Source organism: Phaeoacremonium minimum, assembly GCF_000392275.1.
Source record: "Phaeoacremonium minimum UCRPA7 unplaced genomic scaffold PA7_03_scaffold_607, whole genome shotgun sequence".
Classification (NCBI taxonomy): Eukaryota; Fungi; Ascomycota; class Sordariomycetes; order Togniniales; family Togniniaceae; genus Phaeoacremonium; species Phaeoacremonium minimum.
This window is the reverse complement of record NW_006921509.1, coordinates 66499-81645: the sequence shown is the minus strand read 5'-3', so window position 1 is coordinate 81645 and position 15147 is coordinate 66499. Positions and strand designations below refer to the sequence as shown.

At 53.4% G+C, this 15147-nt stretch overlaps 7 protein-coding genes across 7 annotated transcripts; 3 read left to right on the top strand and 4 right to left on the bottom strand.

The window, feature by feature from the left end:
* Positions 1-2364: 2364 nt before the first annotated feature.
* UCRPA7_8738 (putative fungal specific transcription factor domain protein) lies at positions 2365-4673 on the top strand (the record flags this gene model as incomplete). The annotated part of the gene is made up of 5 exons (XM_007921249.1): positions 2365-2390; positions 2553-3007; positions 3180-3388; positions 3458-4152; positions 4223-4673. The coding sequence occupies 5 exons, from the start codon at positions 2365-2367 to the stop codon at positions 4671-4673; spliced, it is 1836 nt and encodes a 611-aa protein (XP_007919440.1).
* Positions 4674-4867: 194 nt separating this feature from the next.
* Positions 4868-5455, bottom strand: UCRPA7_8737 (putative c2h2 type zinc finger containing protein; the record flags this gene model as incomplete). Its single annotated transcript, XM_007921248.1, has 2 exons — positions 4868-5383; positions 5447-5455. 2 exons carry the CDS (start codon positions 5453-5455, stop codon positions 4868-4870), a joined length of 525 nt encoding a protein of 174 aa, XP_007919439.1.
* Positions 5456-6047: 592 nt separating this feature from the next.
* Positions 6048-7174, top strand: UCRPA7_8736 (putative -dimethylguanosine trna methyltransferase protein; the record flags this gene model as incomplete). The annotated part of the gene is made up of 2 exons (XM_007921247.1): positions 6048-6270; positions 6348-7174. 2 exons carry the CDS (start codon positions 6048-6050, stop codon positions 7172-7174), a joined length of 1050 nt encoding a protein of 349 aa, XP_007919438.1.
* A 257-nt stretch (positions 7175-7431) lies between these two features.
* UCRPA7_8735 (putative gcn5-related n-acetyltransferase protein) lies at positions 7432-7865 on the bottom strand (the record flags this gene model as incomplete). Its single annotated transcript, XM_007921246.1, has 2 exons — positions 7432-7685; positions 7799-7865. The coding sequence occupies 2 exons, from the start codon at positions 7863-7865 to the stop codon at positions 7432-7434; spliced, it is 321 nt and encodes a 106-aa protein (XP_007919437.1).
* A 1749-nt stretch (positions 7866-9614) lies between these two features.
* UCRPA7_8734 (putative glycoside hydrolase family 61 protein) lies at positions 9615-10391 on the bottom strand (the record flags this gene model as incomplete). Its single annotated transcript, XM_007921245.1, has 1 exon — positions 9615-10391. One exon carries the CDS (start codon positions 10389-10391, stop codon positions 9615-9617), a length of 777 nt encoding a protein of 258 aa, XP_007919436.1.
* A 1382-nt stretch (positions 10392-11773) lies between these two features.
* UCRPA7_8733 (zinc maintenance protein) lies at positions 11774-12248 on the top strand (the record flags this gene model as incomplete). The annotated part of the gene is made up of 3 exons (XM_007921244.1): positions 11774-11831; positions 11891-12067; positions 12145-12248. The coding sequence occupies 3 exons, from the start codon at positions 11774-11776 to the stop codon at positions 12246-12248; spliced, it is 339 nt and encodes a 112-aa protein (XP_007919435.1).
* Positions 12249-12658: 410 nt separating this feature from the next.
* On the bottom strand, positions 12659-13834 carry UCRPA7_8732 (putative pre-mrna splicing factor slt11 protein; the record flags this gene model as incomplete). The annotated part of the gene is made up of 1 exon (XM_007921243.1): positions 12659-13834. One exon carries the CDS (start codon positions 13832-13834, stop codon positions 12659-12661), a length of 1176 nt encoding a protein of 391 aa, XP_007919434.1.
* Positions 13835-15147: the final 1313 nt, after the last annotated feature.

The window sequence follows — 15147 nt, the reverse complement described above, 5'->3', positions numbered from 1 at the left end:
CTTCATCCCAGCCATCTCTTGAACCGCTTGTCAAAGTACCATCTGTATCGTCTTCTGAAACGGTCTCACTTCGAAGATTCTGATCAGCCATACGTATGCCTTCCACATCGAAGGTGTAGAGAGATATGAGAACCGCTTCTGTAGCTGTCAGCAGAAAGGGACTCGAGTATGCCATGGCAAGTAGTTGTCCGTTGCTGCTCTTTTCGTGACGGTACCGTAGCCAAATGTGCTTTTTTGACGTGTTTAGCCTCCAAACACCAAAACTCCCATCAACAAAGCCGACAGCAATGTCTACAGCATTGCACCCCAAGTGCTGGTCATCAATAGCTATGCAGCTCGGTGAAACGGCGTCACCCCCAGCGTGGATATTCCTCTGCGCCACGAGAGCTCTGGTCTTGAGATCCCACGCTCGCAAGCCTCCCAGCCTGTCAACGGTGACAGCTAGGCCCTCGATCACCTTTACCAACAGCTTAACCCCCCCGTTACGCTCAACGAGGTTATCGTCCAAGGAAAGCTTGAGCTCTTCCACGGCGCACTTGCCACGAGCCCAATTGTGTCTCAGCTTGTACTGCTTCTTCCAATCGACTCTTTCGTGTCTCGGGTCTCTAGTCGGGTTGAGCCTCGCTTCGTCGCTCGCTTCGTCGGCAGGTGTCGACTTTCTCTCATGGACCAACCCGCCCCTCCTTCCATCCGCCCACAGGGTCCGTCTCCCCATGTAATGAAGCTTATGACTCCTATCACTCTGTTGGCCACCGCTGCCGCCGTAGCTGTCGCGGAATCCGGGGATGCGCATAGCGCGTGGCAGCACGAAACGTGCGTAGTATAGAGCTTTCCATAGCTGCGAGTCTTCGGATAGACGGTGAAACCGGCTGGAAACGGGGGCGACGGCAAGAAGATGTTGGAGCGGTAGGAAGGCGAGAATTCGAACAAGGAGCTCGTCGGAAAGCGGTGAGAGGAGGTCTTGTCCCGTCCGCCGCGATATTGAGCGACGACCGACGGATGAGTGTGTCGACGAGCTGTGGGACGCAGGACCTCGAGTACGCAGCCTCTTGGCTGGGGGAGCGGCGGCTGAAGATGTTGCAGCAACGCTGGGGTCCGAGTCGCCGGGACTGCGGCGCTTTACGGAGCGCATCGTGATGCGGTCGCAGCAAGTTTCGGGGGACTATGCCCAGAAAGATTGAGGCATCAGGAGACTATATGTGTCCAGCTTCTGAACCAACCCTTGTCTGTCCAAGGGAGAAATTCTTGGGGATGAGGCGTCGCTAGACAGTCAAATCAAGAACTCGGCTTCGAGATGCGATTACGCTACCATAGAACAATTGAAGCTACAGTCAAGACACTTGATAGGTAAATTGTTAGTGGAACACGCTCCAGTGGTCCTAAGGTGGGGCGGGCGCCACCTGTGGAGCCAGAAGCTTTCCACCTGCAGGACAGCCGGCGAGCGGGACCCTCCAGGCGGATAAGGCTGAGAGACGCTCGATAACGTTAACTTAAACCTACCTCATCCAAGCAAGATACCTAGGTATCCAACGACATCCAAGATAACTCGGTCCGTCGAAAGCAGTACTACTCCCTGTCGTTCTCTGCAGGAGTGATTGCTCCCTAATCGGGCAAGCAATAAGAGGCCCCCACCATAGATTGGTCAGGAAATTGCTGAGCACAAGTTGAGGAAACGCTTGCAAAAACGGCCTCCGCGGATGCCGAACGGAATCGCCCAGGACATCTACCGTACAGAGTGCGTGTGTTAGTCAACGGCAAAGGAGCAAGCACACCTAGGAGGACTTACACGACCTCGTCCAGGGCATTGGGTAACCGATACGGACTGTGCTGTACAGTACTCCGCTTTCCCCAGATTATCTCTGCCTTGCATCCGCCCATTCTGTCTATTTGTCTATCCATCAGACACCACATCCAATCCAGTCCACCAGACAGACGAAGAGACAGCTCGGTCGCTTCGGGTCATCCGCGGGTCATCTTGGCCATCTCAGCCCTCTTCTCTTAGTTCAGCCAGCCACTCAAGACCAAGACATGCCAGCAGACAGGGACAGAGACCGAGACAGGGACTCTCACAGGAGCAGTGATGCTGGAGACGCCCTGAACAACGGCGTCATCCGGGCGGTACGCATGATCCCTCCCTCCCGCATTTCTCACCTGCAGCACTTGGAATGAGCTGAAGTCTGACATTGAGATTGAACTGGCTATAGTGTGACCAATGCCGTATCCGTAAAGTAAGTCCAGACATGTCTAACTCCATGACTACGTCCCCGTTCTTTCTTTTCCTAATCCTGGCCCGGTCGGCCCGGACGCATCGGGGCCCGGAGCGCTAATCAAGACGGGCCAGATTCGCTGCGACAAAGAGTCACCATGCTCCAATTGCCGGATCGCGCAACGTCTGTGTAGTTCCACGGGCGCCGGCCAGAAGCCGAAGGAGGCCCGGCAGAGGGTTCTCATCTCCACTCAATAGTATGTCATGTCGATCGAGTGTGATCGTCCTGCTCATCTGGGCTTTGAAGATCATCCAATTCTAACTTGTACGTTGACGATAGTGAAAGGAAGATTGACCAGATCGAAGAGCGACTCGGCGGCATCGAGCAGCTTCTTCGAAATCTCAGCACCACTGGCATCCAGAGGGGCTCTGATCTCCCTCTCCATGAGCCTCCCGCCGCAGCTGGGTTGACGCCATCAGTAGCCGGGGACACCTCAAGCACGGCGTATGACCGAGACGAGCTCGACTCGGCCTTTGAGGGAAACTCTTCTCTCACTGCTCACACCGTCTTTGCAAGCGAGTTTCTTGAGCACGCCGTCGAGCGTACCTCGCTGCGTGATCTAAGTCCCAACATGCAAGCAGCATTAAACTCACTTCAGCAAATTGTAGGCATGCAGAACAAGGCCTCGATATCTCACGAGGTCCGCTTTGCAAACCAGAAGCCTCTGCCAAAGGGCAACTTCCGGGAGCTGCCCATGCCTCCTCTACAAGCCGTCATCCCGGTGCTACGAGAGATCAAAGGTATATACATGACATTAGATCCTCTCCGGCTTAGCTTGAGAATTCACACATGACAATTATACTCACTGTCACGCAGAAACACCACCAGGCACGTTTACCCTCATATCTGTATGCTGTTTCATGGCAGTAGAGAACTTTGCAGAGGCATGTCGACAGGTCTATTTTGCGTTAGAAGATTTCTCGCAGGCCACTTTCATCATCGTCAATGCCGGCCTATACTACTTGTTCCAGGAGAAAGCAGTCCTCGCGGAAAGCGATGCCGCCGTCCACGAGTACACAAACTACTACGAGCTGTGTCGGGACAATGTGGAGACGGGTCTTGCGAATCTCAATCTTTTCATGGCTGCAAGCATGGAGAATATTGAGGCGCTGCTACTTGGAGTATGTCCCTTCACTTTCCCTCTTTGCCTCGGTTTCATTCGTTGCGTTCTGTAATTGACTTTACAACAGGCATCATACGCAATAGAGGTCTCGCGGCCATCATTGGCTTGGCAATTAAATACGACTGCCGCTCAATTGTGTCAAGCCCTAGGGTATCACCGAGCCATCCCGATGGCAACCAACAATGCGAGCGGAGAGATGGGCGTGAATGACAAGAAGGCCATTCTATTCTGGTTCACCTACATGCTCGATCGAGGCTTGGCACTGCGATTAGGAAGGGCTCCTATCATCCAGGACTTCGATATAACACTACCTCGAAAGATCGGCAAAGTCAATGCGCCTGACTTCTGGAAGCAAATCCTTCAACTCTGGATTGGCCATGCAGAGATCCAGGGTCGGATATATGCACAGCTTTACAGCCCGGGATCATTATCACGGCCTGTCAATGAACGTATAGAGTCCGCACAGGTACTGGCAGAAGAGTTGAAGAGGATTGCTAACGAAGCTGCAATAATACGGACCGAGGCGTCCGCTAATCTGGACACTTCAAAGGCCACAGTGACCGAGATGGTCATGAAATCGGATGAAGTGTCTTTCCTTTCCTCGTTAACTCTGGTCTATCGGGCGATCCCCTCGGTGGGAGGCTTCCCGGGGACTTTCAGTCCCGAATGTATCGGCACGGCGCGGGCGGCCATGCAAACGCACCAGGACTGTATGAGACTGATGGGCACGAACTCATGGGTCGCCGCCTCCTACATTCACTGGTGAGTATCCACCCTGGACAGCCCTTCCTCCCCTCCCTGTGGACAAGAAATCTAACACTGCCGCCTCTAGGACCATTCTGTATGCTCCGTTTGTCCCCTTTATTGTAATCTTCTGCCACATAATTGAAACATCCAACAATGTCGATGACCTCCACCGCCTCAAAGAGTTCATAGCCTCATTACAACCCACATGTGAGGTCTCGGAGGGTGTCGAAAAGCTTCATCGACTCTTCCAGGTCCTTTACAACGTTGCGCTTTTATATGTAGAAGCGAAGGGGCAGCAGGACCAAGATATGGCGCCGATCGGAAATGAGTTTGATGTCTATCTCAGCGCCCTTGGCTTCATGCCGGTGGATGAGAACGGCCAAACTGCGGGTATTGACGCGGCTGTGCCGCCGGCAGCCGCGGTCAACCAGACGGCGCAATTGGGTGATTGGTTCTCAGGTAATCGGTACATGGTCAATCTGCTGGAAGAAGACCTGTCGCAGTTTAATCCCACTGTATGGACGAGTGGGGTATAAATCGAAGGCCTCTCGGCCCTAATTTCAACGGCGCAAGGCTGTGTTGTCCAAGCATGAGCATGAATGTGAAGTCCCGTGTAATGACTGTCGCTTCGCAGCGCCACCGTAGTAGGAGGCATTGATGCCCCTTGAAGAGCCAGCCTTGTCGATGTCCGGGGTGGCGGCAGATGTCGAGAATCGTTGCAAAGTACCGCTCAATCAGTTGGGTATCTCGGATCGTATACCTCGTAGCCTTCATCCTCAGTATCGCTCTCGACCAGGCTGCTATGCACCACTGGTGTTTCCTTGTCCCGTAGTTCGTCTCTGATCCGAGCTTCCTTCTTCTCGGGTCCTGGAGCGACAACTTCGGCGTCATCCCCATCAACAGCCACAAACGCAGACTTGAAGCCCGACTTCTTGAAGCCGCCCTTCTTGAACCCCGCGCCGCCGCCGGGGGCAGCACCGCCTGCGCCCGGGCCGCCTTCCCCAATCTTGATGCTGATGACGCCGTCGGCCTTGGCCTCTGCCTTGCGGGCGCGGGCGGCGGCGTTGGGGTCGCGGACCATGGCCTTCATGTCCTTGAGGCGCTGCTTGTGGCTGTGGTCGTAGGAGCTGAGGTGGGCTTCGTAGTCATTCATGCGCGAGTAGCCCTTCTGACACAGCTGGCAGTAGAAGGACTGCAGCGCCTCGCGCGCCGAGGACGTCTGCGCCGGTGGAAGGGTCTGGTGTCGCTGCAGCAAGGATGGCGGTTAGGCTGTGGCCAGACAGGAGCCTGAACGCGGGGAATGACTTACTGGGGGCATGTTTCTATCTAATGCACTGGCTCGCCTGGGAAAGTGATTTGTCTTGTCTTGTATTGTCTTGTCTTGTGCGTAGTGACGAGGCCTACAAAGTTCGGTAGATATGGTACCGGTAGTGTATGGGAGATGTGGATCCGGAGGCACGAAGTTGATGATGCACCTTTAGGCTTTGGTGGGTGCGTAGCATGCCTGAGCTCCAATACGGTGGACGAATAGCATGCACTTGAAAATGCTGACCTCCACGCTTCAGGCGGGACCCCTAGAAGTGGGGTGTAAAACAAGGCTAATCCCCACCGCATTGCGTTGAGACTGTCCCAGACCCCCGGCCCCGGAAGCTTCTGGCCTAACCTTGAAAGCTCCCTTAACACCTTGAGAGCTGGTTGGAGTGAATCGCTTCACTTCCTCAGTACCTAGTCTCTAAACGCACCACTGCCGATATCCCTGGACGACAACGCCCTGCCTGGCTTCACCTACGTAAGGAGCATTCTCAATTGCATCGCTGGACGCATCGCCGACCGACGCACAGGGTCATCGATCGAGCGTTTCAACTCCCTCCCTGGGCGCGATTGGCGAAAGAGTTACATGGACAGGGGCAATGGACGCCGGATCCAGCTCCCTCAGCCCCAAGGCTTCCCAGGAGACATTCATATCGCTCTTGCAGTTGGAACCAGAGCCCATAGAAACGCCGCCGGCCACCGATAAGGACCTTCCTCCTCTCCCCGAAGACGCAGCCGAGGACCAGCGTGCGCCCACCGTCAAGGCCACCAGTACTGCCTCGCTGGGCCTCAGCGGAAGCGGCCACGGAGCTGTGTACTATTGTACGTCCATTTCCGTGCATGCTCACGACTGGCTGGTTAGAATTGCTTCGCTAACATGGTCTATTGTGCTGTCGCAGTGAGCCGTATCCAGAAGTACTCGACGTATTCTCTGTCCATATTCACAACCATCCATCTCGCCAACACCTCCTTGATACCGCTCTTCACCCGCTCGGTCCCCGCCTCCGAGTCCTACCTCCTACTCGCCCGTGAGATATACCAGACCTCTCTGACCGAGCCGTTGCTCGTGGGCCTCCCCATCATCGCACATGTCGCTTCGGGCGTTGCTTTGCGCCTGATCAGGCGGTCTCAGAACCTCCGTCGTTATGGCGGCGCAACTCCAGGGGTCTTGCCCTTACATCACTCAAAGACACATGCGTCCCATGCCGGCTCCTCAGGGACAAGCTCACCTCGGTCCGGACTGAGAATATGGCCGCATCTCAGCTACATATCTGCGTCTGGGTACGGACTGGCCCTGTTCCTCGGCGCCCACATCTTCATGAACCGCGGCCTTCCACTAGCTGTCGAAGGGGACAGCGCCAATATCGGCCTGGCCTATGTTTCACATGGTTTCGCCAGGCACTCAGCCGTGTCGTGGCTGGCCTACACTGGGCTTCTGTCCCTTAGCTGCGGCCATATGATATGGGGCTGGGCCAAGTGGCTTGGCCTTGCGCAGCGTGCCGGTTGGAAGGTGGACCTCAAGAGTGGGCACGCAACGGGGAACTCGGCTGTCGACAAGAAGATCAGGAAAAGGAGGAGGCGGATGTGGCTGGGCATCCACGGTGCCGCAACCGCCGCCACCGTGGTCTGGGCTGCCGGTGGACTGGGCGTCGTCGCGAGAGGTGGCCTGATGCAGGGCTGGCTTGGAGACGTGTATGATGGCCTGTATTCTACGGTCGGTCTATGAGACTTTATGAGTTGAATCGGCCAAGGGGTAATGTTCCATCAGGTTAGATCAGCTATTGTGCGACATTACATAAGTGCTCGGCCTCATCAGCGTATAAGCATAGCAGGAAAATACTAATAAGTCCTTGTTACTTTGCAAGTCCAGATTAATGTGAATTATATTAGTCCCGTGCTCCAGTCACAATATGCTGCCTGTAGAATGCAGCCAGCGTCAACTATATTGAAGGCTCGTTGTAATTGGGCGTGAGCCTCCGAGCCTTAGTCTCCTCTATTCACTTCGTACTCCATGAAGTATGTCCCGTATAGTCCCTGGCCGCCATATGGAGTGTCATCTTGCTCGAGCTGGTCCAGCATCTTGAACCCAAGTTTGTTGTACACGGGCTTGCCCTGCGGAAAAGCAAGCACGAAGACGTCGATTCCCATCTTTTCAGCCTGTCTCAGCCCGCTCTGAACAAGCATCGTTCCAATACCTTTGCCCTTATTGTCCGGGTGAACGGCGAGATAATCCAGGACTGGTGCACGGTAGCTACGGTCAGCATCAAGTCATTGGCAGTATTCACGCATGACTCCAGCTATGCTTGCCGCCCTGTCTTCAGGCAGTATCCGAAGGACTTTCACAACTTACCGATATAGTCTTTCTTGGCCAGCAGCTCCCTCTTGATCTTGGTAACAGGTTCGTCAAGTGCATCCATATGACTACTGGGACACCAGTCTGCCGACTCAGCGAGCTTGCTGAATTCCTCCCTCTCGGCTTCGCTGACGTCTGGTACTTGTGCTTCTGGCCATTGCGGTTCATTCGTTCCCTGAACTGTTACATATCCAGGCGGGAGTTTCCATCGAGCGTAGCCGACAATCTTCCCAGTTTCAGTGTCCACAGCTGCCTGGTGGCGAAGGATCACCCGGTCGCGAAGCAGGTTTCGAGCCTGTCTTTTTGACGATATGTCAATGACCTGTTCTAAAGTCCTGTGGCTTTTCCAGATCAGAACCCAGTTCTCGTCGGTCCAGAAGGCCGACATATTGTTCCGTGCCAGCGCATGGGCGTCTTCGACCGTGCAGGCCCTGAGCTGGTATTGGGGCATAGTGAATGGGCAGTGAAGCGTTGACAATTCTAATAATATAAGGTAGGAAGAACTCTAAACGCGTTGAGGTAGATCTGTTGCTTTTCTCTTCAACTCGGATCCGAGCGAGTTGCCTGAGTCTTCTTCGGACTCTGTTGCTGTGGGTTGTCGAAGACTCTTATATTCCTGTCGGACCAAATGACAGGCGATACAGCGCTGCAAAACGGGTTGAGCACTTCATGCTCTAAAGCCGTGGCTAGTATGCCATCCCTTATCGCGGCTTCTTAGGCATGCCATACCTCGGCGAGGTTGTGTTTTGGAGGATCTGAGTTGCAGGGATATGTGGCCAAAGTCTTCGAGAGTTGAGCCTTCAAGTGGGGCTGGCTGCTTAGCAATACCGACTACTTACAGCGCTATTCAGGACACCTTACAACTTCTTCAATATATGCACAAAATCCCTTGATAGATGATGAGTCACTGACATCACGAAATATGCACGAATCTATCGTTATCACGGTTCATGCCGCTATGATCAGGTCAGACTTGAAGCTAAGTCCCGACGAGGCGGTGAATAAGATCCTATGAAGCGGCTGGGACACGCAAGTTAGGCTTCTGGCAGACAGCCTGAGTGTCCAAGCTAGCTTTCGATATTAGGCAACAGTCGATGGTATCAAGTTTCAACTTGCATATCCGGAAGGTTGTTATGGATTGGACACGGTGTCTGGTTGCAGAGCGATGATACATGGTATAGTCTCAAGTCATTGATGACATAGCCGCGGAGAAAAGCTCCAACAAAATGCTTGAGCTCGCGGCGGCGGATTAGAGCTTGGAAGTCTTTGTCGTATTTTTTTCTTTCAGAGTTATTTTATGGGTCAGATCTAATAAATAGGGTGGATGGCATGAATCACTTCGCATGATGTCATGTTGGTCGTGCTATTAGGGGAAGATGGGTTTATATCTATCTTAGAACCCATGACATGGCTTGATGTATAGCTTTGGTTACAAGCCAAGGCGAATCCCCCCGCGAAGGCAATGGTCTAGAGATCCGTAGCCACTAGCAGCTCGGCGAGTCGACAAAGTGAAAACAGTACCATGAGGAATAATCATCAAACTCCATCAACTACGATTTCAAGTCACAAAAATGATCATGTACACTCGAAGTTCGCATAATCGCCATATTGTGAGATGCTTGGACAACCTCAAGGAAAATCAAGAAATATAGTGTTTGCATATGTCTATGTAGCAAAAAGTCATCATGAGTATATAGCCACTTGTACTGGTATTGGTCCCAGTATTAATCTTCAATTCGCACTAAATGCCCCAGTGATTTCAAAAATTCGAGAAACTTGAGAAATACAGCGCATATTCCCAAGCCTCCGCCGCTTATGTAAAGCCTGGGAAGATGTTGCCGCCGGGACATGTGTAGGTTGTGGCCTTGCTTGAATAAACATCGACCTGAAGCGGTAGAAGTGAGACATAGCCATGAGATTTATATGTTTCAGGGGAGCTTACAGTAATACCCGGATCACTCTGTGGTGCATAGCCCGGGATAGAGTACAGGTAGTCAGCACTGGGAAGCGTGCTACCAGACCCAGTCACGGCGAGTTGTGCACACTCGGCGTAGAACTGAGGAGTATTGGCCTGGTGGAGGGCCAAGAGCTCATGGCGAATCAGGTAGTTGCCCGGTGTGAGGTTGGACGGGATCTTGGACGACCACTTGAGGTTCTTGTAGACCATAGCAGTGCCCCAGTTGTTGGAGTTGAGCTGGCCACCCCACATGCCCATCTGATCGATCTTGAACCAGCCTTTGCCTGAACCGTCACAGCCGGCAAACTCGCCAGCACATTTGAACATCCAGACCATCACGGGCCCTTGTTGGTGTGTCCACTGCTTGTAATTGGCCGTGATGTTCTCCCCTGCCTTGATGGAGGCAGTCATGGATGCCGACGTGCCGCCGTTGCATCGCATCTTTGAGTCTGTCACCGTCATTGTAGGATTGTAGTCGCTCCATTGTCTTTGGATCGTTTTGGGTGACGTTGAAGGTGCAAATCCATCATAGCCAGGGTAGGCCGTACCGCCTATCGTGTAGCTGGTGACAGCACCGTGGCTGGCGACCAACGGTAGCAGCGAGAGCAAACCAATTGCGGTGATGGACTTCATGCCAGGCGATTTGTCTCGCGGCTTCTTTGTGACTGGAATTTTGGAACAATGACAAAAAGATGGAGCTATAGCCAGGTATCCAAGATAAGGGGAGATATCACAACTTGAGCACAAAACGAGGGCAAAACAGCCGGTACTGAAGACTGTGACTTCTAAAGGATTTATACTCTTCCAAAAAACAAAGCCGGCATTGGACAATGGCCAAGCTCTTTGGAGCTTGGCTTTCTATATCACGGGCCATCAACTACTGACAATTGTCTCGGCATTTCGTCGGTATGACGGTGATTGTTGCAACAGACACATTAAACTCGGTTCTCGTGCTGCCGTAGTGCTTACCTCTTTAATTTTAATCTGCTAAAGGGAAATAAGAGCAAGGGGATGGTCCGCCTCCTAGAACGGTGGCGGACATAGAGTTGGCATGTACCCAGACCAAGGGTCAAATCAGAGTGATTTGATGAGTATGGGACTTAATGGTTTGATTTAAGGCAGCTTTGAATAAGGTAAGCAATGCGATGAAGAGAGGCACGTAGGTATTGGGAGTTCAGATCCTGTGAATAATAGTAGATCAAGGGCTATACCCGCGGCGAGGCCGGGGCGAGCCAAGTAGAGTTGCCTCCTCACAGTTGCTAGGATGAGTGGTTGGTCTGCTGGCCGAAAGAGTGGCAGATGCAGGTCTCGTGTATAACGGTAAGGGTATAGCAGGTCTGATATTATCTAGTTGTAGACAGTGAGAACGGCGTCCAAGGGGCTCGCATGATCCAGGCTGTCTGGATAAACGCGGCATGGAAGTGAACAGTCGTTAAGCCAAGCACAACCATGTGGCGACGACGGGGCTTGGATGATGCCAAGAATCGACGACTACAGGGCTGCAAAGCAAGGCCTTGAGGTCGCTAAGGAACCACAACTCTTACACACCACCGACATCAAGCGGAGCAGATTGAGTCAAGAGCTGCAACTGGGATGAGGCTCCGGATCATTGGAACGCTGTCACCGCGTTACTGCTCAGGATCACACCAAGCAAGCCAATTGAAGCTGAGTTAAGGAACCGCAGAAACATGGCTTGGGTACCGTGTATCATTTGTCATGATCTAACAGGAACCTCGAGTGAGGTGAAATCGAGATGAGTTAAGATACCTACATTTGTAAGTCAAGCACGGCTCCACTTCACCTGCAGGGAAAGCTTAGACTCAGCACCGGCAGTGCCCGAACCAATGGGAAATACACCGTCATACTATGCCTATCCGCAGCCGAAAGACATTTTGCGCCGCCGAGATCAAGACCAAAAATTGCCCGTGATCATTGCCTTCAACCCGACACAACCAGCTTCGGGCGAACACTGCCAATTCAGTTGCTCGGCTGCTGATACTATCAGAATCTCCGTCATGTCTGCACTGACTGCCTACCGGCATCTCCTGCGAGCCGCCCGCATTGCCTTCGAAGGTGCACACGCTCAATCCCCAACCCCGAGGCAGTTCTCATGCTGACTGAACTTGCGACAGGTGACACTCGGGTCCTCGATGCCGCGCGACAGCAGATACGCGGCGGCTTCCGCGAAAAGGCCTCCCTGCCATCATCCGATCCCTCCACCGCCGCAGCCATCCAGCATGCCCAGGAAGTTGCCGCCTTCTTGAAGTCCAACGTTGTCCAAGGCAAGAAGGAAGGCGAAGACCTGTATCGTAAGTTCAGGATTCACCTCTCTGTGATTATTGCTAGGGCTTGCATGTGCTAACGGTTGCGTTTCTCCCGGGCGTAGGCCTACGAATTCACGACGAGACCGAACGAGGAGACAATGACACAATTAAAGTCGGTGGTGGCAAAACGATCAAGATTGATGGCAAGAAGTGTACCGACAGGTGAGAGACCAGCTCCTACGGAGCCGGACAGGCCTCCTGCACCGAATTGAAGAGGAGAACATAGCGCTATTGCGCATGGAATTATCGAGGCGCCACAGGACTTGGGCGACAGAACACTGGCGATGCCTCAAGGAGGAGTCAAAGACGGAGCGCTACTGTATGATTGCCGGCTGCAAAAGTGGAGCACGATACATGTATTCGATCAGGGGGCGAGCCGCAGTGTATAAATAACTAAGATACCCCTTCACTAATTGTACAATACCGGACCACGGCAGACCAAAACCGTCATGCTCAAGACCACGCCGTTGTTCCTGATGCTAAAGCATTGCCCAAGGGGAATATCTATGATTGTCCTCCAATGTGTAAAACTCCGTAACGCCAACCATGAAATGTGCCACTTTTATCTTCGTCCTATCAGTTTCCAGCTAAACTAGCATACTGCACATCGGCAGCTCCTGGTGGTGCGGCGACGGACAAAGCAGCCAGATCCCCCTGCCCTCCCGGTGCCGGAAGTGCTCCTGCACTGCTACCGCCCGCGATCGCATTCGGACCGCCCCTCGCTTTCCTGGCCTCGGGGAACGCTGACCGCCCATCTCTCAGCATCTCGGCTCGCTCCTCGCGGTCCATCGTCCCAACAGCCTTGGGCATACTCCACCTCACTCTAAGTGGGCAGCCAGCGATGACGGCTCGTCCCTGGCAAGCAGCAGCAGCCTTCTCCGCGGCTTCTCGTGTTTCGTAGTTGACAAATGCGCAATGGGACATGTGTGAGCAGACCAGCGACTTGATCTTGCCGTGCGCCTTGAAGAAATCGCGGATCTTATGTTCGGGGAGGTCGTCCTCGATGCCTGTCACGAACAAGGACATGATGTTCTTGTCAGCCGGCGGCAGCCAGTCCTTCGGAGACGGTGGGAGCTGCGCCGTGCTGGGAAAGGCCCCTCCTTTGCGGCTTGCACCGCCCGGCCTTGCACCAACTGCACCAGCAGCTCTCGAGTCCCGCGTGCGGATAGGACCGGGGCCACCAATACCTGCGCCGACTGCTGGGTTCCCACCGCTGCTCCCACCGCTGCCGCTGCCGCCACCAGATGCAGAGGCCCCGTCACCGTCTACCGCCCTGCCTTTCCTGAAGTACGGCTTGCTCGTGGCCAGCCTCCTCAGCAGCTCACGGGCCTTCTCGTCGGTCTTCTGGTACTCCTCGACACCGCCGCTGCCCTCCTCGATGGCCTTTTCGTTGTTCTGCGCGAAGTACTCCCTGTTGATCTCGGAAGTGGGACCGGGCGCGACCATCTTGAGGGCGGCGTCCCTGACGACGATGGGCAGGCCGAAGGAGAGGTCGAGCATGCAGCACTGGCAGCAGTTCTTGAGGCGGGCGCAGGTCAGGCAGATGTTTGTGCGCTTCTTGCGGCCGTGGGCGCGGTCGGCGGCCCAGCTGAAGACGGTGAAGGGGCGGGTGCAGAGCTTGCACTCGGCGCCGTAGTCCTCCTTGAGCATCTTGACGTAGGGGTTCTCGGGAAGGCAGTTCTCGCAGACGGAGGGAAAGTCGGTTGACTCCCAGCCCGACCGGTTGAGGTCTTGTTTAATCTGGGGCGGCATTATGCCTAGAGCTCTGTCGTCGAGGAGGGGTGTTCAAGTCGATCAGGGTCGGGGAAGCTGACGGCCAAGGTCTAGCGACCGTGATCGAGTGAATCTGAGGATCAGAGAGATCGGGATATCGCGGTGAGTGATTCCTGGCTGTCGGTTCCTTGCAGAAGTTGTTGGTGAGAGTGGTGCTGGTGGGGTGCAACTACTTTTACTTTACTTCTACTTTTGCTGTCGGCAGTCTCATCGATCAGCCCATACATAACCAAAAAATGGGAAGTGGCGTTGCGAAGTGTGGCGCTGCGAAGAAGTGTGGCTTGATTTCTAATCGTGCACCTCTATCTCAGAAGCTGCAGGTGCTTTATGGTAGGGTACCTTTGGTGGTCAAGAAACCTAAACCAACTACTATTAAGCTTGGTATTAATGATACTTGAGTAAGAAGACATATGCCAATGCAAGAAGTAGTCAACATGTAAGCAATAACCAAATACCAGTTCTTTAGCTAGCAGAACATCTAATTCATTCCTTAGGTAGATTTCTTTCCCGACCGTAAAATCTAAGGATGGGATTTGCTAATAGCACCTGGGCTATGGTGATAGATTTGGAAGTATGGACTCATGATTTGAGAACTTGTTTCAATTCATAGGTTTCCTTCACAAACAGATTTGGCTATATGATCAACAGTCCAATTTGTTGAGTCTTTGCCGCTTCTACACACCTCACCAAACACTGGAAGTACAGGCAGGACGTGAGCGATCTGGTATTTGATTCGCTTCGTTCGTATTCGGGTTTGGAAGACAGATCTTAGCGCAGTTCTGTGCCGTAATCGTAACCGCGAGCTCTGCATGTGGCATTCAGGGTTGCATTTCTGCCACTGCTGACCACCCGGATTGCTGGGAGGAAAACACGTCCACACCTCATTTCAGGCCTTTTAACTGCACTAAACTCAGATGAGATAGGGAAGATAAGGCAGACAAACGATTGGACCCTTTCTGTACTTCTCTGAGCGAGTTCTTGGATCCCGACACCATCATGCTGCTGAAGGGGAGGCGGCAAACAAATAAATAACAAAAGGGCTTGCTGATGCTATTGTTGCTGTGCCTCGAACCACCTGCAGGGCGGCCATGGATGCCCACTTGATAACCTGAAGTAATGAAGCCTCCTTAACTTGGGTATCTCAAGTTGAGATGAGGTTCCCTGGACTAGGGATGGAACTGGCTAGGTACATATGGAGGTCGCATATGCGTTGCCGTAGAGGTAGTCCAATTGTCCAATTAATTGCCTGAGGGGAGGGCCGCCGCGTATTCGTACATGTAGACGGGAGGCCA